Source organism: Penicillium vulpinum, assembly GCF_028829585.1.
Source record: "Penicillium vulpinum strain IBT 29486 chromosome Unknown utg000001l_segment0_segment0, whole genome shotgun sequence".
NCBI classification, from domain to species: Eukaryota; Fungi; Ascomycota; class Eurotiomycetes; order Eurotiales; family Aspergillaceae; genus Penicillium; species Penicillium vulpinum.
In genome coordinates, this window is record NW_026643241.1 from 2,365,368 (window position 1) to 2,392,410 (window position 27,043).

The following is a 27,043-nucleotide window of genomic DNA, read 5'->3' on the forward strand; positions in this document are numbered from 1 at the left end:
GGATTGAGCCAGTCGGGCTGGGTACGGCTTGTCAATCATGGCGTCCCTCCAGCGAGCATCGACCGGGCATTTGAAATGGTGTGAACATTCCCTCGATGTCTGTCCGAAGATCTTCTCACTCATCACCATCTCCCCAGAGTCACAAATTCTTCGATCTCCCATTGGAGCAGAAGCTAAAGTCGCCTCATCCTCCCACGGCTCATCCTCACCGGGGGTTCAGTCCCGTTGGACTGGAAAATATATCTACCGTGTCTAATTATCGCTCCTCAGCCATGCAACCTTTATTGAGGGATATGAAGGTACAAGTTACTTTTGTCTGAGTTATTTCATTACATATATTTACATATCTAACTAGTTCATCAGGAGTCCTATGACATTGGATCGGAACAAGATCCGCTATACTCCAATATTTGGCCCCCAACAGGAGTTCAAGATGGATTTCAGGAGACAATCAGCTCATTTTTTGCCGTCTGTTACGAGGCCGAGTTGATGATTCTGGATGCTATTTCAATTGGCTTGGGGTTACCCGTTCACTCTCTACGTGAACTCCACACGGCACAGACCAACGAGCTGCGCCTTACCCACTATCCTGAAGTGGATCGGGCTGATTTCGCCAATGCCACTCGCATTGCCGCGCACACGGACTTTGGCACTATCACTCTATTATTCCAAGACAATGTTGGAGGCCTAGGTAAGCGATACTACCTTCCACTTTCGGGGGTTATTTATCTACACTAGCATTGAGCTAACAGAGTCCTAGAGATGGAACAGCCGCCTGGTAGCGGGGTCTTCGTTCCAGCCGACAGTGGTGGCCCCCACGAGTGTATCGTCAATGTAGGTGATTGTCTTCAGATGTGGACAGGGCTACATAGTGCCCGACATCGGGTGCATCTGGCAAAGAGTGAGAACCAGGGTAATATGGTTCCAGCGCGGTTTTCCATTGCGTATTTTGCAAAGCCTGATCGTGCAGCACTTCTCCGTCCACTGCTAGACTCGCTAGTGGACAACAGCAAGCCAGTGCAAAAGGTCTTGACAGCCAATGAGTTCCAGCACATGCGCATCGAGGGCACGTATGCTTAGTCTTTCAGCTGCATGCACACGCCATTCTTTGCCCCTTGAAAATAAATATTCGGCTTTCAGTGTACGGAATATGCAGTGTTATATATCGCATGTGTGCTTTCAAATTTCATATGTCAATCCCGATCTCGGTCGGGTTCTACTTCATACAAAGTACTCGGTAGTGTCCACCAATCTAAATCAAAGTACGGAGTACTCTGTACGGAGTAGCAGTACATTGCATGTACTTTGGTCACATAAAGTGGCGTTGAGCTGAAGGAGCTGGGTGTCCTGCAGGGTTGTTCCGACCGACGGGCTCCGGGCCGCGTTCCCTTGGCCAGCTCCTCCCCACTATTTGTGAGGGGGTTCCATGTGCACGCAGGGGAATTCAGGGAATTCAGCTCAGGTTGCAGGGTTACAGGTCATATCACAGACATGTTTCCAATTCCCAAGCGATCCAGACGATCCGGACCATCCTAATGAACGCAAGTAGTTTAACCATGAGGTCTCAGCCAGAACTGCTTCATCCTGTACTCCGTACAGAGTCTCCGTCTGAAAAATCACCTCAACAATTGATCCTTGGCTCCACTCCATCTACGACATGGACTGGCTGGAAATTTGCAGCAGGATTCTGTTAATTTGCTTGGTTGGGGTTGTGTGTTTCTTCTTGCGACGAGTATACTTCCATCCATTGTCGGGATTTCCAGGGCCGAAGCTGGTCGCTGCCTCCAGCTTCCAGCATTTTTACGCTGTGTGGACTGGACGAGAGAAGACCTGGTATCAAGATTTACATCGTCAATATGGTCCGTAATAGAGCCACACCCGATCTTGCTTTTTGTAGGTCTAATTGATGAACAGGCCCGCTCGTTCGCTGCGGTCCCAACCACCTGACGTTCAATGATCTAAACCTGATCCCGGTGGTGTATCATCGCCAAAGTGACAAGACAGACTATCCCCAAGACTTTACCTGTCCAGGTGCTGCCACCAATAAGGCTAGCTATCTTGAGTATGCCGCGGCCAAACGGCAGTTTGGACAAGCAGTAAGCCACACATCAATTGTTCCCTAGGGAAAGTTAGTAACTTATCAAAATAGTTTTCGGTATCGCGGGTACAGTTGTTTGAGGGTCTGGTAGATGAAAATCTTATCAAATGGGTTTCCATTCTCAACGAGGAAACTCACAAAAACCCCTCCGTCGACTGGGGTACCTGGGTCAAGTAAGTGTCCCATATGAGGAAATTTTGAATTTGGAACTGACCGGGCAAAGGTATTTTTCATTTGATGTCTATGTGCCAATGAGCGTGGGGGAGAGCTTCGGCTTCTTAGACCACAAGTCCGATGTGCGTAATATGTTGCAAAGCAGTTATCGTATCTTCCGGCAATGGACGCTCAGTCGATATCGACCCATCGCGTGGCTAGCTGCGAATACTTCTTTGGGTCGCCGATTGTTTGTCAGTGGCCGCGATGACCCAACGGGCATGGGCATGTGGACTACTGTAAGCACTTTGCATTTTCCATGACTAGCAGCTCTGACCTTGGTTTAGGAAGTGCATGATATAACTCAGAAGCGAATTAAAACTTCCACAACCAAGGAAAAGCCACGATGGGAACACTCCATGTTAGATCAATGGCTGGCGACCAAATCTGCGACAGGAGAAGGCATTCCCCTATCGGATATCGAAGACCAGCTAGTTTCTGATGTGTAAGTTCCCCAACACCAAGTTCATGTTTGTACATTCTAAATCTATTCGCACAGACTCGGTGGTCCCTATGCACTTGCCACCACGATCAGCCATTTAGTGACCACGATGGCCAAACATCCCGAGGCTGTTCGGCGTGCCCATCAAGAGATCGATGACGCTTTTGCCCAGCAGACCCTCTCCACCCCCTCACCCACCTACACAGAATGCTGCGCTCTCCCCTTTATTGATGCCTGCGTCCGGGAGGCCATGCGGATTACGGCGACAGCCTCTCCTAGATGGCGATGCTCGCCAGACAGGCCCCTGCGTCTCCTAGATGGCGATGCTCGCCAGACAGGCCCCTGCGTCTCCTAGACCGGGACGTCCCTCCGGGCACTGCGGTCGCTACAAGTCCTTTCACAATCTCCACTCATCCTCAGCTCTACGGTAATAATGCCGAGAAGTTTGTTCCCGAACGGTGGCTTGAGGCGTCGGAGGAGCAGTTGCGAGTGTGGAATGCATATGATGCGCACTGGGGATTTGGCTATCGCAAGTGTCCTGGGCGGCACATAGGAGTCCTAGTTCTATATAAAACCTTGGTTACGGTAAGTGCTCTATTTAAGTTGATAATTCTGATTTTAGAGCTCTGCGGCTAAGATTCTTGTTCAAAATAGGTCTTACGAAATTTCGATATCAAAGAGGGGACTTCAGGATCGGCATCTCTATTGATGTTGCCACGAAAACATTCATCCAATGACGCCAGGTAATATCAGTGATAGGTCAGACAGGAGGTAGAGGAAGGTAGCTAGGATAGATAGGCTTGAGTATCACGAGAATGTCATATAACGATATTCTAACCTAATTTTTGATTGCCAACTTAATAGGCAAATGGAGTGGATGCGCTTGAAAAAACTCCATATATAGCTTTCATCACTACTTATGCGCGAAAGTGGATTTTCTCACCTGGGCTGAATACATTCTGAACAATGTCTTGATGTATCTAAGCCCACGGGGGTCAGCGCCTCCCCCTCCAACGTACTTTGGTTTGGTGGAGACTTTCAAAACAATTGAGCAAGAATATATCCAAGAAGTCCCGCTTCAATTCTATATTCTTAGGATTAAACAAATAGAAATAACATTGAACCTTGGTTCACAGTACTGTATATATGGACTTCTTGTACCGATCGCCCTTGGTTATAAATGAAAAGGGCCCTAACTATTTGACCGTTGAAAAAAGAACCGATCTATCAATTCATCCCGAATTTCCACGAAACGTGCATTGCAATAATATGCAGAGGTCATTACATGGCTGGAGCATGTCATCATTTAGTTGCATGCACGTTCCCGCCAGTTACGACTCTTCACATCCCGGCATCAAGCCTGCATATTCTCGATCCGTAGTTCAGCCAGCCTCGAAGATGTGGTACTATGCACTCAATCGGTATGGCTGGCTGGTTCTGAATTATCACGCCAGATGAAACCATACACATTCTAACCTTTCCCTCTGTGTGTCTACCCCTCCCACACAGCACCTAGTTGCTCAGGTGCATGCTTATTGATCACATCAGCGGTATTGATTGCTTCGAAGTTTGAGAGCTATCAGTAGTAGCCATTGGATAAACTACACCAGGTGCGAGTTCATTTGATTGATGCAAATGGAGAACTGCCCCAAAGTCACCAAGATGACCTTTCGTTCACATACTCTGGGCAGCAAAAGTATTTTTCATACCTCCCGCCGACCTTGCTACTTTGTAGCCAACTTGCACTGGTCTGTGTCACTCCTTGAACCTCGTCATGCAGCTCCAGATTCCATATCGTGATTTGTTCTCGAGATCTTCCATACAGGTTTCTCTATGTCAGGATCCTCTTAAGCCCCCAGGTGTCCATTCGTTTGAATGTCCCTGTTGTCCAGGCTGTTCAACCTGCGGTCCTAGTAATCCTATAGTGACTAGGACCGAGAAGATTCTTCCTTCCATTCTCGCGGGCTGCCGTGAGGAAGAGAGCTCAGACCATCCATTTGAAAAAAACACTAAAGTATGCATTATCGGGGCCGGAATTGCAGGTCTGTATCTCGCGCTGATTTTGCAAGATCTTGAGCTCCCAAATCTTTCCTGGGATATCCTCGAGGCCAATCGAGATCGCATTGGCGGCCGCATTTATACCCATCGGTTCTCTGAGGCGCACAACGACTACTATGATGTGGGCGCCATGCGGTTTCCAGATATTCCCATCATGTCTCGGGTGTTTGACCTTTTTCGCCGAATGCAAGTACCATTGAAGAGATTCGATATGCGAGAGAGAAGCACGAACATGAAGGGCCAAGAGATGTCAAAGACTGGAGATAGCCCATCCGCCAATATTCTCAGTCGATCCTTCGGCCCGTATAAAAATGTCATGCAAAACGATTTTGTGCAGGGCTTCCAGCTCTTGATGAAGGCCGATTCAATGAGCGCCCGCGAATACCTCCGATTTAGGCAAAAGGCGGATTTCACGACAATCCAGTCTGCCGAGAGCGACACGACTGGTACAGGCATGTTTGATCAAGCTTTTTCAGAAAGTGTGATGGACTCCTTTGACCTGGATCATCATGCGACAGAGTCTGAGGACGGCGGGGCAGGCGTGAATTGGTATTCCGTGGATGGTGGTTGCTCTGTGGTGATTGAGCGAATGTGCCATCAAATCAATGGAAACAGCACCATCGAGCTGGGAAAACAAGTTCGTCGCATTGCCATAGACCGTAGGGCTGATCTGTCTGTATCGTGTGCCGGCGAGGTAGAAGCTCGTGATGGGTATGCGACGGTCTTCAGCACTACCCCATTGGCATGCCTGCAGCGCATCGATACTGAATCACTCCACCTTGATCCTACCCAGGTAGAGGCAATCAGGTGTTTGCGGTATGAGGACTCCACTAAAGTGGGTATCAAGTTTTCGTATCCATGGTGGATCGTAGATTGTGGGCTTCGAGGGGGCGGTAGTGCCTCATCGACCCTGCCGTCACGGACCTGCGTCTATCCATCGCATATCGCCGAAGAGGACTGGGACAAGCCAGCCGTGCTATTGGCCTCATACACATGGGGCCAAGATGCCACTCGCATGGGGGCCCTGATCAGTCCATCCCCCGCCAGCTCTGATGGAAGTGAGGATGAGGGGGATGATCTGCTGGATCTTGTCCTCCGCGATCTCGCTCAACAACATCGGCGGCATGGAATCACGCATGAGAAGCTGAAAGACCTATACCAGGACCACCATGCCTTCTGCTGGGGTAATTCGCGCTTTTCGTCGGGTGCCTTCGCGCTTTTCGCTCCAGGGCAGTTCACCCATCTCTACCCTTCCTTGTCTCTCCCAGCAGCCAACGGCAAGTTCCATATTGTAGGGGAGGCCGCTAGTGTCCACCATGGGTGGGTCGTTGGGTCACTGAATAGTGCATATGTGGCGGTATATCGATTCTTGCTTCGATATGGACAACAAAAGGCCATCGAGAAGCTGAAGAAAAACTGGGGAACCGTGCATGAGTTGGATCTTGCGGGTGTTGGTCGCCTTAATACGTCGATTTGATGGGTGCGCGGGCTTTGTGAAGTGAAATCCACTACTCTCAACTCGAAGAAACGACACTATAATGCCGAGTTATCCATTCTCACCATGACCTGTGAGTGAGTATAAAAAGTCAGTACATACATGTCATCAATATAGACTCGAGTTAGTGCTCGACGAGGGCCATTAGCCAAACCCAAAATAATTTTATTTTCGGGCTAGAATTGAATGTTTTGTCGCATATCAGTTGTAGATGTAAACAATCAGTTTATGCCGTTGTTTGCATAGGCCAGGTGGTGCCTTGGGGGAATCGGATGTATTGTTTCTCTCTTTCCCTCTCTTGGGGAAGCATCACCCAGTCCATGATTTGTTCCTTCTCCTCTACTTTGCCAATCTTAACAGTAGAAAATGGCACCTCCAGACTTCCAATATCTATTCGGCGATTGGTGCTTTGGTCTGAGAGCGGATGCTTGTGTCTTATCGCTCAACTTCAAACATAACTGCAATGCCAACTCCGCTGCCCACGGCAATTCCTATGAGCGGCTGAAAGCCAATATATTTTGCAACACTGAAAGGAATCATGCGCAGATCATCATTTGTGGATTGAATCATCGGAGGAAGTTACTATGTCCAGGCAACCCCAAGCCACAAAATAGCCCATACCATGCTAACAGCTCACTTCCAAAGTGGTGTGGTGAATGCTGATTTTGGATTGCCTTCGGTTGCCGGTTGTTAGGTATGAGTAGCCGATTCCAAGAGTCTAGTTAACTAGCGCGTTAAGTAGCGCCACGGGGAAGTAAGGGGTAACATGACTCTCCTAAACTGAAGCCAATAGGAGAGAATCTTGAAGCTTCAGTGGAGACTTTTTATACAACCTAGGCCTTGTAAGCGCAAGTCGCCAATAATGGCAATGGGTGACATCAAATAGAAACGGTTGGGAGGTGCCATATAGATTACTTGTTTTATACCCCTTTTCATTTCCCTCGCCATCTTTGTTTCTTAGTATATTCACATCGATGTCATTTGCCGTCCTCTTGAGTTTGTTGCTAGGAGCCCTCGTCCTCTATGTCACCAAGATCCTGTTCACCCGCCAGAGGCCTGTTGCCCCACTGCCACCAGGCCCGAGGCCAATACCGGTACTTGGCAACATATATGATCTACCGCCCTCGGGAACACAAGATTGCATGCATTGGCTTAAACATAAAGAGGCTTACGGTTTGCTTTTACGGCGGTGCTTGGTTGTCAAAATGCAGGCTAATGTAATGAATCTCCAGGACCTGTCAGCTCTATCACGGTGATGGGACAAACCATCGTAATATTGAATGATGCAAAATCGGCTATAGAACTACTAGTGAAGCGTTCTTCCATATACTCCTCGCGGCCAAATCAAGTTTTTGCATGCGAAATGTTAGCATCTCCTTTTAGAATCTGGACACGGGGTTGACAAACTGATAACCAACATTTAGGGTGGGATGGGAACATTTTTTGGGACTGATCAAATACTCTCCTCGATTTCGCTCCTATCGCAAGGCAGTGCAACCATTCATTGGATCTGAGTCGGCCGTGGCCCAGTTAAATCCTTTGCAAGAGATAGAAACCCACCGCTTTCTGTTTCGCGTCCTCGAGGATCAGATGAAGCTCTTGGAGCATATTCGGACGTGAGTCGATATCGCAATGACCCCTTTCAACTCTAAGATCTTCTATCTTATATTTTTACAGAGAAGCTGGTGCAATCATTCTTAAAATTACATATGGGTATACGATTGAGCCGCACAAGCGGGATCCGTTGGTGCATATTTCAAACCTGGCCCTTGACCATTTTTCCCAAGCCGCTATACCAGGTGCCTGGCTGGTTGATATCATTCCAGCTCGTATGTCTCTATACTCGCGTTGCACTAGTTGCTGAGGAGGTATTAACTGAAAACAGTGAAATACATTCCCTCCTGGCTTCCCGGTGCAGGTTTCAAGCGCACAGCTCAGGCATGGAAGAAGAATCTCATGACTGTTGCGGAAACGCCCTATGCATTTGTCCAGCGGCAAATGGAAGAAGATCGGCATCAGCCGTCGTATCTCTCTAATTTATTCAAAACAACAGGGTGCCCTCAACGTGGGTCGGAAGATGAATTTGTTGCAAAGTGGACAGCTGCGTCACTTTATGCAGCTGGTGCTGATACTGTGAGATTCTTGGCCCTTTCTTCCTGGTCTTTGACTGAGATTCTCTAGACTGTGTGTGCTATCGAATGCTTTTTCCTTGCAATGACGTTATATCCAGAGGTGCAAGCCAAAGCTCAAGATGAGATCGATCGGGTTTTGGGGCCTTGCCAACTTCCGAAAGCAAGCGATCGCTCTCGTTTGCCGTACATCGATGCTGTGGTCAAGGAGGTTTTACGATGGCATCCGGTGGCACCTATGGGACTTCCCCACGCGTCAAGTGAAGATGATACCTGGGGAGAATATTTCATCCCCAAGGGGTCATTGCTGATGCCTAACATCTGGTAAGTCTGTAGTCAGCTAATGCACTGACTCACAGATTTATGATAGTCTACTAACACCTACCAAAGGGCTATGACGCACGATTCTACTGTTTATCGTGATCCAATGGTATTCAGACCAGAGCGCTTTTTGGGGACTGATGAACGTGATCCCGAATTTGACCCTCACGATCTTATCTTTGGATTTGGGCGTCGCATCTGTCCCGCGCGCAACTTGGCAGATGAAACACTGTATTTGAGTGCAGCGCAATCGCTTGCGGTCTTTAATATCGGGAAAGCTATTGAAAATGGGAAAGAAGTTGAGGTCCAACCAAAATTCCAGCCTGGGGTTGCCAGTCATCCGGTACCATGGAAGTTCCACATCGAACCTCGCAGTGCAGCTCATGAATCCCTAATTCGTTCAGTGGAGCAGAAACATCCATGGGAGGCGAGTAATGCACCAGACTTGACGAATACTCAATCATGATTTTCATTTGAAATGCGCATGATTGTTTTGCTGACTACCTGCTTGATATATGGCGTTTTTATATGGCGTTTTTCATGTCATTTTTGTTTTTGACTCCGGATGATCTTGATTTGAGGACTAGGATGTTACCTGCTATAATGACCCCTTGAAATAACAAATCATGTTTATAGTTTGGGTTCTCGCCGAGCATTGGCATTTGTGGTGGTCATCAGATGATCGATGTCCTTTGTGTTCAGCAACCCCGGATGCGCCTGTGAAACATTAGTGATTCCAATAAATCTCAGTTGTTTCCAGTGCGCTTTGCGTGAAATCCCACGCTTTATTTCCAACCGCTATCCAGCAGTCATTTATCTTGCAGTGTTTGGCCACCTCTTGCACCGAAATTAAATGTTTTGGACCCAGTTTGCGGGGTATGTCGACGACCTAAAAGACCAAGGGCCTGTCACAACAATGAAGAATTCAAGAGAAACGTGTAAATCATCTACCGGAAGCATAAGTTGGAAGTCGATACAAAGTATCACCATCAAAATGTATCTCCAATCGGGAGAATGATGGTTTCCTAGCTTTTCCACGAGGAGGTAGGAGGTAACTGTTATGAATTTCATGAAGATTGAAGTTGTCTCAAAAGGGAACAATGCAGCCACCCTACGCCAGCCTTTTTTTTTTTAATCTTCCATTTTATATTTAACACCTTGAGTTGTAATATACATGCAACCGATCACGAGTTATAGGAAATATAAAACAAAGAAGTCAGATTTATGAAAGAGTCAAGGCAAAACACTGAAAAACACCAAGAATACTAAAAATCACATGAATACCAAGCTGCCAAGGGGCATAGTGGACCAAGATGTGATTGGTAGCTAAGATTACAATACATTCAGCTCGTCGGCTTTATTTGCTTTTTTATTTCTTCCTGGATTGAAAATATTCCTTTTCAAAATGTTAGACATCTCAAACATTCAATGATGCACAAAGATAGACTTACTCTGTCGGAATATGAATGTTTAGATGATCTTCAGATCCCCGAGGATCAGCCGCTTCTCGGGACCCCCTTCACTCACTCGGAAACCACCGGCTCTCACCATGGACTGGTTATCGTAATTTGCACTACCTCGATATTGTTTATTGCCAGTGCAGTGAATGGCCTAGTCACTCTCAATATCACAAAATTTTCATCCGAGTTCGGATTAGACCCTGGGGTTGAATTATGGTGAGCGACATATCCAGTGCCCAAGCCAGCTCACAGAATGCCAAGCTCACAACTTGACAGGCCAATGTCAATGTACTATCTTGCTCAAGGTTGCACATTCCTGCTGGCAGGATCTTTGGCAGATGTCCTAGGCAGCAGAAGGACATTTCTATCTGGGTACTTTCTACAGACTCTTTGTCATCTGGCTAGCGGATTTGCCCGGAGTGGCGTACACCTTATTGCAGTGAGATTTGTATCTGGTGTGGCTTACCCAATGTGTTTTGTTTCTGCAACGAGTATTCACACGGAGAATCTTCCAGTTGGGAAGTTACGCAGTTTCGCATTTTCCTGTACGAGTGCAAGTCAATATATTGGTTCTGGGGTAGGCATCATCCTGAGTGGAGTACTCTCCGAGACTATCGGCTGGCGATGGGGCTTTCATTGCGCCACCATTTTGAGCATATTTGGGGTTCTCCTATCAATTCGGAGGATTCCCCAACAACCCCAAGACCCAAAATATATCCCATGGACAGAACTGGCTGAAGATATCGATTGGTCTGGAACTCTGCTTGCTAGTTCATTGATGGGACTCCTTTTCTCTGCTTTGGCGTACGTATCCCCATTCCAATTATGTTCTATATTTTCAGAACGCTGATCAAATGACAACTAGTGTTATCACAAACAATGTGGCAAGCATTGGCAGATCGAGCCTCTTCGTTCCCCTCGCTCTCGGTTGGATCCTCCTTGTCGCTTTCCTGTTCTGGCATGATTGCTGGGAAAGGGACAACACACAGAACATTCAGAACTCTCTTTGGACAAACCGTCATTTTCTTTCCATCGGTCTGGTTATCTTCTTTGTCTACGCATGTTCTCACTCTACTTCGCAGCTTATCATCTTCGTATTCCAACGGGCACAAGGGCTTTCGATTCTACAATCATCTTGGCAGTATCTGGCAATCCCAATCGCTGGTTCCCTGAGCAGTCTACTCACTGGACTTTACTTATCTCGTGTTCGAGTCAACAAGATCCTCATCATTGCAATAGTGCTCTCTAGTTTCTCTCCGTTCTTGATGGCTACTTTGAGCCCAGTTTGGTCTCGCTGGAAATGCGCAATGCCCGTTGTTCTATTAAATTCAGTGGGATCAAATTCCGTTATCCCAATTGCCGCAATGATGGTCGCTGGATCTTTTCCATCTGAGACTCAGGGGCTTGCAATGGGAGTGCTATGCACTGTGGCAATGATTGGAGCCTCCCTAGGCATGACACTGACTGCACTTATTTCAAACGATGTCAGCACACAACTACTCCATCCCCCCGACCAGAGTACGTCCTTGCTCAAATCCCCGGAGGTATGGATGAGCGGCTATCGGACTGCATTTTGGTTCTTGTTGTCACTAAACTTGGTCGGCTTGGCCGTCACTGTTGGCTGTTTACGAAATCTTGGATACTTGGGTCGATGATTAGATATAAGTCATTAGTTTGTTCATTTCTTCTCATCTATCTGAGGTCCATGTTCCCAGTACTATGAGAGTAAGTATTCTCATTGATTAAAGGATCTTCAATGGTACACAAGCCAGATTATTGGACCCGGGACTTTTATGAGATTGGCCACAAATATGACAATTGGCTACTACCTTCCCTATCAAATTAATATGAAATCGTTAAGCCATTAATACTGTGGTTTTTCCGATTCAATCATCCCTGAGTAACCACACATCGGCTAGTATTCAAAGAATGCGACAATGCAATCTTATAAGGGCTAGATGTGTGTTTAGACGCTTAAATAAAACCTATACTCAGGAACCAGCTATTTGGTTTGCACACCATGGAAAAATCGGTCGAAATAAAGAACACAATGTCACCTACAAAACACAACATTCTTTTCCTCACAAGTCCCGAGCATGGACAGTCCAACGTCGCAGTTGCAGTAGCCGAAGAGTTTCTGCGCCGTGGCGAGTTCGAAGTCCACATCGCCTCGTTCAAAGACTTATCGGCTCGTGTGCAAGCGATAAATGATCAAGCGGGCTACGACCAAGTCATACACTTTCATCCAATTTCAGGACCGTGCATGACTGAGATCGTGACCCGTACAACACCGGATATATGTCACCTGCCAGGGCTTGCCGGAACCCATGATGCATGTAACATAATCAACGTCTCCGTACTGGGATGGAAGCCTGCCGAGTATATAGGGTCATTCCGAAGCTGTCTCGAAATTTTGAAAGATGTTCGTCCGGTCGTCGTGGTTGCAGATCCACTGTTGCATCTAGGACTAGATGCTGCTCGCAGTATTGACACACGAATAGTGATACTTTGGCCTGTGCCTTTGAAAGATATTGTGGTAACTATCCAACCGAAAGCTGGAATTCTTTGGAAATACCCTCTGTGGGCAATTCTATCTTATAGGCAGAGTTTGAGGATCTCGCTGACTCGAATCTTTAGCACCGGATCTGGATATCCATATCCCCTACCATGGAATCTCATCCTTGCAAATATATACATGGTATTTTGCTTTGAATTTATTGTTCGATGGGGGAAATCTTTGCGCAATCTTCTGGACATTCGAAAGAAAGCAGGAATTCGGACTGTATTTCCCCACGTGGCGCCTTACTGTGAAGACCATCTGCACCTTTCACCTTCATTCCGAGAGATGGATTACCCGTTATACGTCCCGGATAATGTCATCAGCTGCGGCCCGATCCTCCGGTTATCTCCGTCACTTCTAAAAAGCGATGAAGCACTAGATTCATGGTTAAAGGAGCCAACAATTTTGATATGTCTTGGATCGCATGTTCAGGCTCCAGAGAATGATACAATGGAGATGACGATGGCAATACAGACTGTTTTGCTCGAATTTCCTAACATGCAGGTCTTGTGGAAGCTCAAATATGACTGGGAAAGTTCCCCGACGGTCAAGACTATTCTCGGACCTCTTGTCAACTCTGATAAAGTGAGGGTTGTTAAATGGATCCAGCCAGAGATTATATCTCTTTTGGAAGGCGGTAATATAGTTGCATATGTCCACCATGGAGGAGCCAACTCATTTTTCGAAGCATGCAAGTAAGTTTCCTTGGATTTATACATTGACGAGAAAAGAAGTGCTGAAATCTCTTCCCAGGGCTGGTATTCCGCAGGTCATTCTGCCCCAGTGGTTCGACACATACGATTGTCCGGCCCGAGTAGAGTGGCTAGGTATTGGCTTACACGGAAGCCGCAAAGTGGCACCGAAGATAAATGGATCAGAACTATCTTCGGCCCTATTGCGAGTGCTGAAGGATAAGGAGATTCAGACGCGGGCTAAGGCGATTGGAGATTTGTGCGAGACAACAGAAGGACGTGTAGTTGCTCATGATCATATCGTACAGTACATCCAGAAAGAGATGTGACCGTTTGTAGATGCAATAAATACATTAACTCATGGGCTCCGCAGTACCCCTGTCAAGGCTGGGGGCGTGCGCGCATGCATTTGGAAGAAGGTCATAGGTAAAGACCAAGGCAACAGCCATCCAATATAATATTTGGACTAAACTAGTTAATCGAAATCCATTCACTCGGTCGTATAAATCGTGAAGGATGGAAGGAGAGGGAAAACAGCAACCGCGATCCTCGACGCCCATGCCCACCTGGGCATATTCAAGCAGAAGTCTCGTGACTGTGATTAGACAGTCGACAGCTCTCTCAAAACTCGCCGGACATCTTGTCGAACTTGATTCAGCTCCTCATCGACAGTTCCATTGGCATGTCGCGCCTTGACCTCGTAGTGTAGCTCAACTAGCTCCTTTGCACGACGAAGATCGGCCTTGTCATCTGCCTTGCTCTTATCTGCCAATGCGCTACAGGACTCGGTTGAATCTGAGCCTGTGGCATTTTTGTGTACATTCACCAGTGCCAGGGCCTCGTTGTGACCCTGTGACATGTTGTCAGCATTGTCATATTGCCCGGTGGAATCCGGTATCTAAGACGCGGCTTGGCCGTGTTATCGGTGTAGTGGGACAGGAGAAAGGAAGCGCGATACTTACGCAAACTCTCAGGGAATTGATATCTGAGAGAATCTCTGCAACTTGCATGTTGATGGATCTAGTGATGTTGGAGTCGAGAGAGACATTCGGTATCCAACTCAAAGCCAAACATTGCAATGTCTTGGCAGATGGAACCCGCCATTTACAGATTCACTCGCCTTCGTACTCTTGACTCTGATGGGAGCTTCATATTATGAATGCTCCGGTCCCTGAATTTGATTACATTGTTTACATTGTTTATTTGGTTTTTTTTAATTTGTCATTTGAATGTATCCCCGGTAGATGATAGGCACACTCCCGGTTCGACAGTTTTGTCTTTGAATCCGTAAATGATCATTTCACCATATATACTTCTAGTCTCTATAAGTCAAAATGTACAATCCTCAAAAGACAAATTTAAGTCTCCTTGAACTCATACCGCCCCTCCCGGTCCTGCACCTCAACCTCAATTCGTCCCTCCTCAATCTCCTTCCCATCAACCTCAATCGTTGCCCTCATAACATCGCCCGCTTTAACCTGTCCAACACCCTTGGGCGTACCGGTAAGAACAATATCACCCTTCTCCAGGGTCATCACGCGAGAGATCTGCGCCAGCTGCTGGGGAATACGGTACAGCATCAGGCTAGTCGAGTCGGCCTGGCGCTCGGCATTGCCAACACTCAGGCGCAGGAACGCGTCGTGAGGGTTAGGGATGCGCGACTTGGCAATCTCCTGCGAGATAGGGAGGAAGGTGTCGAAGCCCTTAGCGATGGACCAGGGAAGACCCTTCTTCTTGGCCTCGTCTTGCACATTGCGAGCTGTCATATCAATGGCGAGCACGTAGCCTGTTCACCTCAATGGGATTGTATTAGCGACTTGCTACTTCGAGCTCATGTCCTTGGTCCACCGCTGTGGTATAAAATGCGGTATGTCCTTCAGATCTGGATTTCATGCTGTACTCACTCTGAATCGAGTCCAATGCAGCCTTCTCATCGTTGGGATCGAGATCGCGCACAGTCTTGCCAATCACCAGACCCAATTCAACCTCATAGTGCAAGCTGACGCCCTTGGGACGGAGGACGGGACCCGAGCCGGGGGAGAGGATTGAGGATACAGGCTTGAGGAAAAAGAATGGCTGCTTAGGAGCTGTGTTATTGAGCTCAGTAATGTGATCGCTGTATCAACTCACGCTGTTAGCAATTGTGAGAGAAAGCGACATCGCTGTCGGAGCTCCCGAGGGAAACGGGGCGCAAGGAGACAGGGAGACTCACGCATAGTTGCGGCCGATGCACATAACCTTGCGGCAGTTCGCGCGGATAGAAGCCATTTTGGGCGAAATCGAGGCTATGTGATTGACAAAGAAGAGGAATTAAAGAAAGAAGTCGTGGGGGAGCGTCAATCGGAGGTTCGGGTGTCCTCCGAAAAATGCGGAGAACTCCAGAACTATCTGCGCCGACCGCTTGTATCTTTACCCATTAGACTAAGACGCTGGAAAGGAAAATGAAGAGGAAGATACATAGTACGTATCGATACGTTTGATAGTATAGGTTTTAATAATAATTCAGGGTACTATCCAACCTGATATCAACCTCCATTACTGTATGTATGGCTCATGATATATATTATGTTTGATCAACGAATTATATACCTCTCAACTTCAACGTAAATGGGTTATTATCCAACAAAAGAGTTCGAATATGATCACAGTATATTCTTTAAATTACAGCTTGTCATTATCTGAGAGTTGAGATATCAACCGTTTTCATATCAAGCAACCTCCCTCCATCGGCTCGCCGGTCCGAGCATCGGAACATGTTCCGAGCAATTCAGTGTCCATAAAAGACAAATAAGAAGATAGACATAGAATGAGCCAAGGGACTGGAAATTCCGGAAAGCCTTGGAATTAACAAGGTAGAGGTGCCGTTAGAAGCTCACACATTCCAAGCGCTGACAGCGTATTTCCAGAGAAGGCCTGGATGACAACCTCCGACCTTCCTTGCGAGTTCTGAACTTGTGGCTCTTGACTACGACCAATCGGGGAAGATTCCGCTGTACGAGAGTATACGGGGTGGTGAAAGATTCAGGACGCCAGAAAGTACAGCCTCATTCTCCAACTCGTGACAAAGTCTTAGGCTACCAAGGACAAATGTCCAGGAGCCGAGACCATCGAGGCTCCAAGGCTGTCAAGAGGGCTCAAATTGCACATGTGTCCCACTTTGGTCCTACCACAATCGCCAGAGTTGAGAACTATAATACAAACCGAATTCAGACTGTTATCGAACAAGTGGAGAGAAGTCGACGGCGGCTACACTAGGTATATCTACTCAATAATCAGAATACAGGTTTTAATATGGTTCAAGGACAACGCCCTGAGGAACAAGTCACATTTTGGCCCGGTCTATTGATTAAGTACGAGAAAAGGCAGCATCCTTAACCAACCTGAGCGAGCTAGATACAGACGAGGGTAAAACAGGGGAAATGCATAAAAAAAAAGGATAAAACGGAGCAGCAAGAGGTGAACGCAAACATGTCTCATCTCCGTTAGTGCAAGACAAAGGAAACCATAGCAAGGGCTGAGAAAACGGCCTGGGCGTCGATTTATCGACTCAATATGTAGTAGCATAGCCCAATTCACTTTCTCAACACACTGCAGGCGGAAACGCAGAAAGCCACTTTTAACGCAGATTCTGCGATCATAAACCGCATCAAGACGTCAAGAGTTAGGGTGTTTAGATGAGGTCAGCCACGTTCATGGGCATCTCCTCAACCTGGGTGGAGTAGAACTGCTCGATTTCGCGGAGCATGCGAACATCGTCAGCGGTGACGAAGTTAATGGCAACACCCTTACGACCGAAACGACCACCACGACCGATACGGTGAATGTAGTTCTCACGGTTGGCGGGGAGATCGTAGTTGATGACCAGGGAAACTTGCTGGACATCGATACCACGGGCCAGAAGATCAGTGGCGATCAGGACACGGGAAGAACCGGAGCGGAACTCCTTCATGATAACATCACGCTGGCCCTGCTCCATATCACCGTGCATAGCGGAGACGGTGAAATCACGGGCAGTGAGCTTGTCGGTAAGCCAGTCGACCTTTCGGCGAGTGTTGCAGAAGATGACAGCCTGGGTAATAGTGACGGTCTCGTAGAGATCGGAGAGGGTATCGAGCTTCCACTCCTCCTTCTCAACAGCAATGTAGAACTGCTTAATACCCTCAAGGGTGAGTTCCTGCTTCTTGACCAGGATACGGACGGGGTCGCGCATGAACTTGGTGGTGACCTCAAGGACGTCCTGGGGCATGGTAGCGGAGAGCAGGGTGACCTGGGTAGACTGGGGAAGCAGCTGGAAGATGTCATAGATCTGCTCGGTGAAACCACGCTGAAAAAAAGAAGTTAGAACCATTTGATACACATAATATCAATTACAGCAACTTACCGAGAGCATCTCATCAGCCTCGTCGAGGATGAAGAGCTTCATGGCGGTGGTGGACAGAACGCGGCGCTGGATCATGTCCTGGACACGGCCGGGGGTACCGACAACGACCTGGGGGCCGGCGCGGAGAGCGTTCATATCCTCACGGACGTTGGTACCACCGATACAGGCGTGGCAGTCAAGGGACATGAAGTCACCAATGGCGACAACGACCTTCTGGATCTGCTGAGCCAGCTCACGGGTGGGAGCAAGGATCAGGGCCTGGCAGGCCTTGACCTCGGGGTCGATCTTCTGCAAGGCGGAGATGGAGAAGGTAGCGGTCTTACCGGTACCGGACTGAGCCTGGGCGATAACATCGTTGCCTGACCTCACAGGTTAGGCGCAAATTTAAAAGTGGGTTCGAAATAAAGCAAAACTCACCCTTGATGATGGGCATGATAGCACGCTGCTGGATAGCGGAAGGACGCTCGAAACCGTAAGCGTAGACACCTGCAATCCCGTCAGTATTTTTTTTTCAACCCCACCTGATAAGACCAAGGGGTACATACCGCGAAGCAGCTCGGGCTTCAGGTCCATAGCGTCGAAGGAGTCGGTAACCTCATCGTAGTTAGACTCGATCTGCCCTGTAATGAAAATTGGAATTAGTTTCTTGTCACACTAACACCTGACCTGTCTGGCGCCACCCAAGACTGAAGGTGATCGCGATCGCGATTTCCAACGAAAGCCAAGTAACGGGTCCTTAATCACAAAGTAACGGGAATTAGAGACATACCCTCGGCAAGATCCTCAAGTCCCTTATCAGCCATATTTGCGGTTCTGTAGAAAGGATCACAGGCGTTGGCTGTGATCGGTGTGGTGGGGTAGTTTTAGCGAAGTGTAGATTCGCTGCGTGGGAAAGTTGACTTCTAGTACCTCAGACTCTTTATTAAAGAGTCTTTTGATAGGATACTAGGAAATGTTGAAAATTGTGGTTGGATGTGAAATTCACAAATGGGGTGGGAAGAGGAAGAGAAGAAAAGCGAAAAAATCGAATGGCCACAACTGCGGCGCCATTTGCTACGCTTTTTTTTTTTACGGGGCATTATTCCACCGCTTTCCCTTTTTGGGTGGGGCCAAGCCCAAGCGAGTTTAGAGTGAGAGATGAACATGAAAACATCCTCTTGTTGACTATATCTTATTTTTGGGTTTAATTGGTGTTGTGCAAATTGTTCATCTGTTCATTATCTTGGACTCTGTCAATTCAGTTTCACTTGTTCCCATTCATTTGGTGAACTACCCTCTAGTTGGGCTCAATCACCACTAAGAAGAACCTTTGAAGCCCTAAAAGTGCCAGCCTCAGATCATGCCTCACATCATATCGCTGCCGAGTCATCCACCACAGGATGCAGAGATTGTAAAGAAGGCTATTCCTTCTCACCCACTAGGCGTGAAGCCAAGTGGAAATGCTCTGCTGGCTACCTGGAGTCTTCGCAACGCCATAGGGACCTTTCAACATCTGCCAGACGAACTAATTTTGTTGTTGTTGGAGGGCTTCGACGGACCAAGCCTGTTGAGAATCGGGCGGACATGCAAGGCTTTCTATGCGTTTACCCGGGCTGAGGAACTGTGGAAAGCGCTGTTTGTTCGGTAAGCCACCAGCCTGCAGATCCAGTTGAATTTATGTAGATCCAAGTCATGTTTTGGTTTTGAGCACCGCACTTCTTCATAATATAACAATGTCCTAATGAATAAAAATGGTATTCATACTAAGTCTGGTTGCAGTGACCAAAGAGAAGATTTCACATGGCGAGGGACATGGCGGTCGACATATCTCAACATCCCTGCCTCTAAGGTGCCCATGATGGACTGTTCCCAACTATTCTCCGATTCTCTATACCGGCCGTTCAACTGCGCCCATATCTCACTCGACCCTTATGTCTCCAAGATCCCGGCGCGGAACCAAATTGCACGACTCCCAGACCTGTCACCAGAGGAATTCCAAGCAAATTGGACCGACCGACCATTCATCTTGACCGAGCCTGTCAAGGCCTGGCCAGCATACAAGAATTGGACTGTCGGATCACTGCTCGCCAGATATGGAAAGACCAAATTCCGTGCTGAAGCTGTGGACTGGGCCATGCGCACTTACGGCGACTACATGGCAGACAACTCCGACGAGAGCCCGCTGTACCTATTCGACCGGTCCTTCGTCTCCAAGATGGGATTGTCAGTCGGATCTCCAGAAACCATACCAGACGCATCATACTGGCCCCCAGCGTGCTTTGCTGAAGACTTCTTCTCCGTGCTCGGTGACGACCGCCCTGATCATCAGTGGTTGATTATCGGGCCCGAGCGGTCTGGCAGCAAGTTCCATAAAGACCCCAATGCCACCAGTGCCTGGAACGCCGTGCTACGCGGTCCTAAATATTGGATTATGTTCCCATCCAGCACCAAACTGCCCCCGCCTCCGGGTGTGTTTGTGTCGGATGATCAGAGTGAGGTGACTTCTCCACTAAGTATTGCCGAATGGCTACTGGGCTTCCATGCCGAGGCACGCCGGACTCCAGGATGTGTGGAAGGGATCTGTGGCGAGGGTGAGATCTTACACGTTCCGTCTGGGTGGTGGCATTTGGTGGTCAATCTGGAGCCGTCAATCGCTATTACGCAGAACTTTATTCCCCGAGGCCATCTCGGCGCTGCCTTAGATTTTTTGTCTAACAAGCCGGACCAGGTGTCTGGATTCCGGAAGAACGTGGTTAATCCGTGTGAGCGATTCATGACCGGCATGCGTGAGTCATATCCCGATCTACTGGAACAGGCTTGGGATGAGCTGCAGAAGAAGAGTGAAGGCAAGAAGCGTAAATGGGAGGATATTGTCCATGGGAAAACAAATGACACCCCTGACGGGCAAGACACCGAAAGAGGCGGATTCAGTTTTGGATTTGGCGATGATGGGAGTGATGTTGAGGTTCCATGAACTATTAATGCTATATGGAGAGAATGATGGGGCCACAAAACCATGAGGTCGCCACCACAGACCAGCACCATTCTCCACCGGAAAGGGCTTCCAAACCCATCAATTTCAGTACCAAAACTAGTTCCAATTTGGACATACGGATCATTGTCTCTACGCCTGCCCCCGAATCTGCAAATTATGAATGTCCTGGATGCATCTTTCAATGACACGCGATTGTCTTTGCGGCTGGGGTGCCTTCTGAGAAAACCAAGTACCCAACGAACGCTCCCACTGCAACCGCAATCATTACCTGCCCATTATACGTCATGAAGAGAAGCCTAGACCACCAAGTCAGCAAGCCAAGACGAGGTCAGGATGTTGGCTGGGAGGGACTCACATAATGAAAAAGCTATAGAAGACTTGGATGGCATACAAAGCCGCCATGATAAGCTTGCCCTTGCGCACTAACGTCCCTCTGTTGTCCCTTCCTACAAGCAGTGGTGAGCCTTCGTTGCGAGTGTTATGGATTGTATCCGCCAGGCCGTTGGCAATGATAGGGTCGGCGATCTCAGCGTCTGCAAAGAGCCAAGACATCAATAAGAAGCTTGCTCATTCACAGTGTACCATCTCCAATATCAAACAAAAACATCCCTTGGGACTAATATCCTTGAGATCTTGACCCATGGAAAGAGCAAATCACTTACCCCCAGTAGTGGCAGGAAGACTCAAAAACGCACTTAGCCGCTGCACATGGGCAGCCTCGTATTTCCGAGTCGCTGACCGTACTCCCTCGTAGCCTGCAGTAAGGATAACGATAGCGATGAGCGACAAGAGGAAGGAGAAAGGACCGGTGATATGCCAGCTGCGGAAGATGATGCATAAATTCTCGGAGGACCAGTTGAACAACATCTAGGATTCAACCATTCGATATTAGCATGAGATAAACCAAGATCAAAGCAAGACCGAAGGTTAGATCTCACATTCATATTGCATTTCGCACCCATGTTCATATCGCCGTGACCCATATCGCCGTGACCCATGGCCATATGCATCGAGTGGTCCATCTTGAATATTAGTGTATAGATATGCGAGAAAGATAACGAGAGACCTCTTTTGTCTCAAGATATACTCGTAAGTCGTAAGTTGGCAGGTGCGAGACAACAAAGGCGCTGACGATCAAGAGAGGGGAATACAAACAAGACAAACATTGATAAGATCTCCAAGCCGCTATAACTTTCCCGATCCCAACGCGGTCACTGACTACGATACGCTTCGGCACAACTTCCAACTCAATCACAACCCCAATTCGCCTATTTTGCGTATGCAATACGCCTCTTTGACATAAAATAAACATTCTACTTCTTGCGTTTCAACTCTCCAATAATGGCAGACACAGCACCGGCTCCAACAACCGCGTCTGCAACCACCGGAGCCGCGCCGCCCACAACCAGCGCAACAGCAGGGGCACCGAATGCGCCTGCGGATCAGAATGCCGCGAGTCGCGGGTTACCGTACTACGAGAAACTGCGCCGCGAGCTGAGGGACACACTACAGAAAAAGCGATTAATGGATAAGAGCATGGTGAGTCCATCCGCGCGTTTTTGTGCTCCGGGGACCGGGCATGGTCACCTCTCTGCAATTTTGTTTTCTTGCTGCGCGAGCATGTTCCCCAATGAATGTGTAAACCACCCTACCGTGATATGCTGCTAACACACCTTTCCCCCAGTCTCAACTCGAAGACCAAATCTTCCGCTTCGAACAATCATACCTGGAAGAAACCACCGCTGGGAACATCATCAAGGGCTTCGACAATTACATCAAAGGCTCCGCGAATGGGTCGAGTCTCGGCGCTGCGGGACTGGGTCTGGGCGGCAGCATGGGCGGGTCGAGGCGAAAGGCGCAGGTGACGGAATCAGATCGAGTTTTCTCGCGGAGTTCGGCGAGTTACATGCTGGTATGTAGAAGCGAACCGAGTAAAGGATTATCCACATTGGATACTGAGACTGGTGTTTCTGATTTGGACTAGGCACTAACGATTGTTGTGTCTACACAGGATTCCCCAGGCCCCTCCTCTGTACAAACAACGCCTTCCCACGCAGCAACGCCGACGTCTACGACTGGCGGAAACAGCATGTCTATGAAGATTGACCCACTGTCCGCCTCCATTTCTGGCAGCGGGATGAAGAACCCGAATGGCTCATCGAAAAACAAGAAGAAGGCGACTGGTGGATCAAAGAATACGAAGGGCAAGAACCAGACCGAGGATATTTCTGACGAGGACAAGCCTTCTGTTAAGCGATTGAAGATTAGTTACGGGAGAGATTGAGTCTTGAGAGATTCAGTCTTGTCTATATCCTGAGCCCGTCTTGCATCTGCTTAGCTTTTTCTCGGTTTGGAGTTGGTTGCATTGTCTTTTCACATGGCTCCTAGGAGGAGTCGTGTTGCGGGCGTAGCGGGAAATGGGAATGGGATTTATCTGTCTTATTAATCTGTCTTATTACATCTACGATGCGATATCATGTAAATCACGAACTTATACAGACAACAGCGTTTGTCGGATGTGACATTTATTCATTGCTTCCGATTGAACGCGACATGAGCTACGTACATACGATGAGTGTCTTGCAATCCTCCCTGGGCTTAGTTGGTACTTGCCACTCAAATACTTTATTCCTTACGATCACAGCTCCAGTCGGTACGTAGCGACCTCGAACGCCCTTAGCTCAATCTTGATCGCCGAACCACCATCTGCAGTCTCAATACCCAGGCTGTCATTCTCATTGTCCTCAAGTATATTGCACTTGAAAGCATGCTTCACAGGTAGTGTGGTTTGAATGACACCACGGGCCTTGCCACCAAGCGATTCATAGACACGCAGAATAATACTCTTCCCAGGACGTGTAGGAGCGCCATCCCATGAAACATCAACATCATCCTCGCCGCGCTTGACAACATCCAGAATCAAGGATGGCGCGCCCTTGATAGACAGACATTTAAACAGGGCATTGGAAATAGATGCTTTAGAGCCGGCTTTTTCAACGACGAGTGGGTTATTGAAATTGAAGCCGGCGCGGATTGTTCGGGCATCAAGGGCACCAGCGTGGGGAAGAATTGCATAACGAATGTGGTGGCGACCCATATCAGCGTGGGCATCCGGTGCCTTAGGGGCACGGAGCAATGAAAGGCGCATCAGGTTGCCGCATGTTGCAAAGCCGTACTTAGAGTCATTTAGAATGGAGACTCCGTAACCATTCTCAGAGAGGTCAGCCCATTTGTGGCAGCAGACTTCGAATTTGGCCATGTCCCAACTGCAGAGTAATTAGTATTGTTGTGAATTATGTGCAAGCTCGGTGCATACCTTGTATTATAGTGGGTCGGGCGCCTAACGATGCCATACTGGGTCTCATAGGATGCTTCGGTGTTGGTGATATCGACTGGGAACTCGACTTTGAGGAATTTCATCGTCTCTTGCCATTCCACTTCGCTTTCCATTTCCACATATGAGGGCTCATCAGAAACGGATGCCGACAGGCTGATTGTGGTCTTGATCCAGCTCTTGTCACTGATCTGTGTCTCAGTCATGACACTCACCCGGTGCGGGTCATTTTCTACAATAGTCGTCTTACCCCCGGGTAACTCCTTTCGTGACTCAAGATGGAACACCTCCACATCCCACGCTTGCCAATAAAGAGGCTTGTCATCAAAGATGACTAACTGGCCAGCCTTGCGGTCCTTTGCGACGATCTCTCTATCGGCTTCCACATCGTACAAGGATGTGATAACCCCGTCCTGAACATAAACCCTGAGCTTACCATTCTCCAGGCGGAAGACTCCAGATGTGACCTCGGCCACGGTCACTGAAGTGGTAGTTTTGAAGTCAGCCGGCTGGACTTGCATCACCCCAGTTGTACCATCAGCCACAGCGTATCTAGATCTATTGTATGCGGATACTGCTGGAGGGACTGCAACAACTTCAGATCGAGGCCATGGCAAGGTATTGAGGGCCATGAAATTTTCACTCGTGGCATCACCAGTGAGCCCCAAAGCCTCGAGGGCGTTCTTTCGCAGCTTGGCTCCCGTCTCAAAGATCTCAGCATACAGCTTGTCGGAGTCGTCGTAGCACATCTCGATGGAGCTACCCGGCAAGCAATCGTGGAACTGGCAAAGGAGAGTTCCTTCCCACATCTCGTCAATTTCCTTCTTGGGATACCGATATCCATCATCGGAAGCATTGATGGTGGCAAAGGTCGCAAGGAGCTCGATCTCACGCAGTAAAAACTCGGACTTGCGGTTATTGCGCTTATTATTTGCTTGAGTGGTGTAGGTTCCACGGTGCAACTCGAAGTAAAGCTCGCCATACCAGGTAGCAAAATCAGTGCCAGAGGCAGCCTTTGCCTCCAGCTTTGCAAAAAAGTCATCCACCGACTCGCCCATTTTCACTCGGGGCAATGAGCCAACCTGATCACTGAGACCACGGCAACGACGTAGCTTTTCGAGGTGCCCGAAGGTTGGACCGCCACCTCCGTCACCTTTTCCAAATACAAGTAGAGATGTCTTGTCCGTGTCTAACGACTTGTGTTGAGTGATACTGCGCTTGACATCACCGAAATGCGCTTCAGCCGTATAGGTCTCAGCAGGAGCCATGTGGCACATGACTTGGCTGCCATCAAGCGCAACCCACTGGAATGTAGTGTGAGGGAAGTTGTTGATGTTGTTCCAGCTGAGCTTCTGGGTAAAGAAACGGCTCATCCCAGCCAGGCGACATATCTGAGGGATCTGGGTAGAGTATCCGAAGGTATCTGGCAACCAGAATGTTGTGCTTCGTTTCCCGAAGTTTGCTTCGAAGAATCGCTGTCCATACAAAAACTGCCTGACCAGCGACTCTCCACTTGGCATGTTCGTATCGTGCTCGACCCAGCTCCCGCCGATTGGCTGGAAGTTGCCCTTCTTTACCCAGCGCTTCACGCGATCAAAGACGGATGGGTAGTACTGTTTAAGCCATTTGAACTGTTGAGCCTGAGAACAAGCAAAACGGTGCTCAGGATACCGTTCCATCAGGTCACATTGGTTAGACCATGATCGTGCTACCTTTCGCTTAGTCTCAGCCCAAGGCCACAGCCAGCATGTATCAATGTGACAATGGCCAATGGCATAAACTATTGGCTGTGTGTTTGTGTCATAAACCTCGGACGAATCGACTCTGTCGCCGAGGTACTTCCTAGCAATCTTCCGCGCCTCGTGGATAGACTCATTGCTTCCATTGCCTGCAATGAAGGCATCGATCATAGAATTGGCCACGACGTTGGCTTCGTGCGACTCCCATGATTCTCCTGGGAATTCCCGGGCGGCATCCCCAATGATCCAGAAATCATAATAAAGTGCTCGGGCAGCTAGATTTACCGCAGTGATTCGGGCTGTGCTGAGCGTGAAGTGTTTGTCGGGATTCGGTGGCTGAATCGAATCGCCACCAGGAGCATTGCCAAACATGCCATTACAGGCCATTTCGATATAGAAGGTATGCTCCTTTCCATCACACCAGTCTTTGGGGAGAATGAACTCGGTCCGTTCTCCGCCTCCAGTTAGACCTTGCAGGGGATGACCTTCTTCTGTCCAGATCAGACCTTCGTTGTTAGCATCCCAGTGGAACTCTAGATGCTCCCGTTGAAGCATGTCCTCGGGCACTGTGAGATGAATCCGGAACCAATGTGTGGACCAACTGGGGCCAAAAGAGGCGCCTATGTGAGTTGGCTTGAATTCTTGAGAGGTCGCCTCTTTGAAGGTCGGTCGCTGCAGGTCCGGAACCGAGTAAACAGAGAGCTTGACATGATCTTCGTCCGAGTTTGTGGCTTCGTGATACTTTGAGACGAGGTTTTGACCTTCGTACTGGCCGTTCGATGTAAACTGGTTCAGACGATCGGTGTAGATCTTCTTGATACGTTGGCCGACCGGGCGTTCAGCTAACTGGGGTAAAGCTGGAGAAGCGGGGTGAAAGGGAACTTCCCCACCCATGATGACGGCTTCAGGTATAAGAAAGAAACAACGATAATATAATATGATTGAACAAAAATCTAAGTAGCAGTATAGCAAGTAATCGAGTGAAACAGCCCCAGAGAGGAGATGATGAGAGGTGAAAGAAGGAGCCCGCCCTGGACTCTCCCAAATGCGGAGACATGACGGAATGCGGAGACAGTGATCGACAGTGGATGCTACCTATACCCTGAACTATGTACATACTCCGTACCTGGATAGTAAATACATTAGA

At 48.4% G+C, this 27,043-nt stretch overlaps 12 protein-coding genes across 12 annotated transcripts; 7 read left to right on the plus strand and 5 right to left on the minus strand.

Moving 5' to 3' along the window:
* Positions 1-272: 272 nt before the first annotated feature.
* On the plus strand, positions 273-1,080 carry N7479_000872 (Oxoglutarate/iron-dependent dioxygenase; the record flags this gene model as incomplete). Its single annotated transcript, XM_057248570.1, has 3 exons — positions 273-299; positions 364-691; positions 761-1,080. 3 exons carry the CDS (start codon positions 273-275, stop codon positions 1,078-1,080), a joined length of 675 nt encoding a protein of 224 aa, XP_057113002.1.
* A 776-nt stretch (positions 1,081-1,856) lies between these two features.
* On the plus strand, positions 1,857-3,389 carry N7479_000873 (Cytochrome P450; the record flags this gene model as incomplete). Its single annotated transcript, XM_057248571.1, has 7 exons — positions 1,857-1,863; positions 1,915-2,096; positions 2,150-2,271; positions 2,322-2,550; positions 2,599-2,756; positions 2,811-3,061; positions 3,109-3,389. 7 exons carry the CDS (start codon positions 1,857-1,859, stop codon positions 3,387-3,389), a joined length of 1,230 nt encoding a protein of 409 aa, XP_057113003.1.
* Positions 3,390-4,527: 1,138 nt separating this feature from the next.
* Positions 4,528-6,288, plus strand: N7479_000874 (flavin monoamine oxidase family protein; the record flags this gene model as incomplete). Its single annotated transcript, XM_057248572.1, has 1 exon — positions 4,528-6,288. One exon carries the CDS (start codon positions 4,528-4,530, stop codon positions 6,286-6,288), a length of 1,761 nt encoding a protein of 586 aa, XP_057113004.1.
* A 992-nt stretch (positions 6,289-7,280) lies between these two features.
* Positions 7,281-9,222, plus strand: N7479_000875 (cytochrome P450; the record flags this gene model as incomplete). The annotated part of the gene is made up of 7 exons (XM_057248573.1): positions 7,281-7,479; positions 7,539-7,671; positions 7,731-7,922; positions 7,984-8,135; positions 8,192-8,439; positions 8,488-8,759; positions 8,826-9,222. 7 exons carry the CDS (start codon positions 7,281-7,283, stop codon positions 9,220-9,222), a joined length of 1,593 nt encoding a protein of 530 aa, XP_057113005.1.
* Positions 9,223-12,266: 3,044 nt separating this feature from the next.
* N7479_000876 (glycosyltransferase family 1 protein) lies at positions 12,267-13,797 on the plus strand (the record flags this gene model as incomplete). The annotated part of the gene is made up of 2 exons (XM_057248574.1): positions 12,267-13,471; positions 13,530-13,797. The coding sequence occupies 2 exons, from the start codon at positions 12,267-12,269 to the stop codon at positions 13,795-13,797; spliced, it is 1,473 nt and encodes a 490-aa protein (XP_057113006.1).
* A 272-nt stretch (positions 13,798-14,069) lies between these two features.
* Positions 14,070-14,478, minus strand: N7479_000877 (uncharacterized protein; the record flags this gene model as incomplete). Its single annotated transcript, XM_057248575.1, has 2 exons — positions 14,070-14,318; positions 14,431-14,478. The coding sequence occupies 2 exons, from the start codon at positions 14,476-14,478 to the stop codon at positions 14,070-14,072; spliced, it is 297 nt and encodes a 98-aa protein (XP_057113007.1).
* A 348-nt stretch (positions 14,479-14,826) lies between these two features.
* Positions 14,827-15,736, minus strand: N7479_000878 (fumarylacetoacetate hydrolase family protein; the record flags this gene model as incomplete). Its single annotated transcript, XM_057248576.1, has 3 exons — positions 14,827-15,254; positions 15,373-15,584; positions 15,681-15,736. The coding sequence occupies 3 exons, from the start codon at positions 15,734-15,736 to the stop codon at positions 14,827-14,829; spliced, it is 696 nt and encodes a 231-aa protein (XP_057113008.1).
* A 1,402-nt stretch (positions 15,737-17,138) lies between these two features.
* Positions 17,139-18,652, minus strand: tif1 (putative eukaryotic translation initiation factor 4; the record flags this gene model as incomplete). Its single annotated transcript, XM_057248577.1, has 5 exons — positions 17,139-17,792; positions 17,850-18,208; positions 18,267-18,335; positions 18,395-18,469; positions 18,619-18,652. The coding sequence occupies 5 exons, from the start codon at positions 18,650-18,652 to the stop codon at positions 17,139-17,141; spliced, it is 1,191 nt and encodes a 396-aa protein (XP_057113009.1).
* A 536-nt stretch (positions 18,653-19,188) lies between these two features.
* N7479_000880 (putative F-box and JmjC domain protein) lies at positions 19,189-20,802 on the plus strand (the record flags this gene model as incomplete). Its single annotated transcript, XM_057248578.1, has 2 exons — positions 19,189-19,472; positions 19,608-20,802. 2 exons carry the CDS (start codon positions 19,189-19,191, stop codon positions 20,800-20,802), a joined length of 1,479 nt encoding a protein of 492 aa, XP_057113010.1.
* Positions 20,803-21,001: 199 nt separating this feature from the next.
* On the minus strand, positions 21,002-21,845 carry N7479_000881 (low-affinity Cu transporter; the record flags this gene model as incomplete). Its single annotated transcript, XM_057248579.1, has 4 exons — positions 21,002-21,119; positions 21,179-21,356; positions 21,486-21,690; positions 21,762-21,845. 4 exons carry the CDS (start codon positions 21,843-21,845, stop codon positions 21,002-21,004), a joined length of 585 nt encoding a protein of 194 aa, XP_057113011.1.
* A 319-nt stretch (positions 21,846-22,164) lies between these two features.
* Positions 22,165-23,107, plus strand: N7479_000882 (chromatin modification-related protein EAF6/MEAF6; the record flags this gene model as incomplete). The annotated part of the gene is made up of 3 exons (XM_057248580.1): positions 22,165-22,362; positions 22,508-22,735; positions 22,808-23,107. 3 exons carry the CDS (start codon positions 22,165-22,167, stop codon positions 23,105-23,107), a joined length of 726 nt encoding a protein of 241 aa, XP_057113012.1.
* Positions 23,108-23,461: 354 nt separating this feature from the next.
* ams1 (alpha-mannosidase) lies at positions 23,462-26,790 on the minus strand (the record flags this gene model as incomplete). The annotated part of the gene is made up of 2 exons (XM_057248581.1): positions 23,462-24,089; positions 24,140-26,790. 2 exons carry the CDS (start codon positions 26,788-26,790, stop codon positions 23,462-23,464), a joined length of 3,279 nt encoding a protein of 1,092 aa, XP_057113013.1.
* Positions 26,791-27,043: the final 253 nt, after the last annotated feature.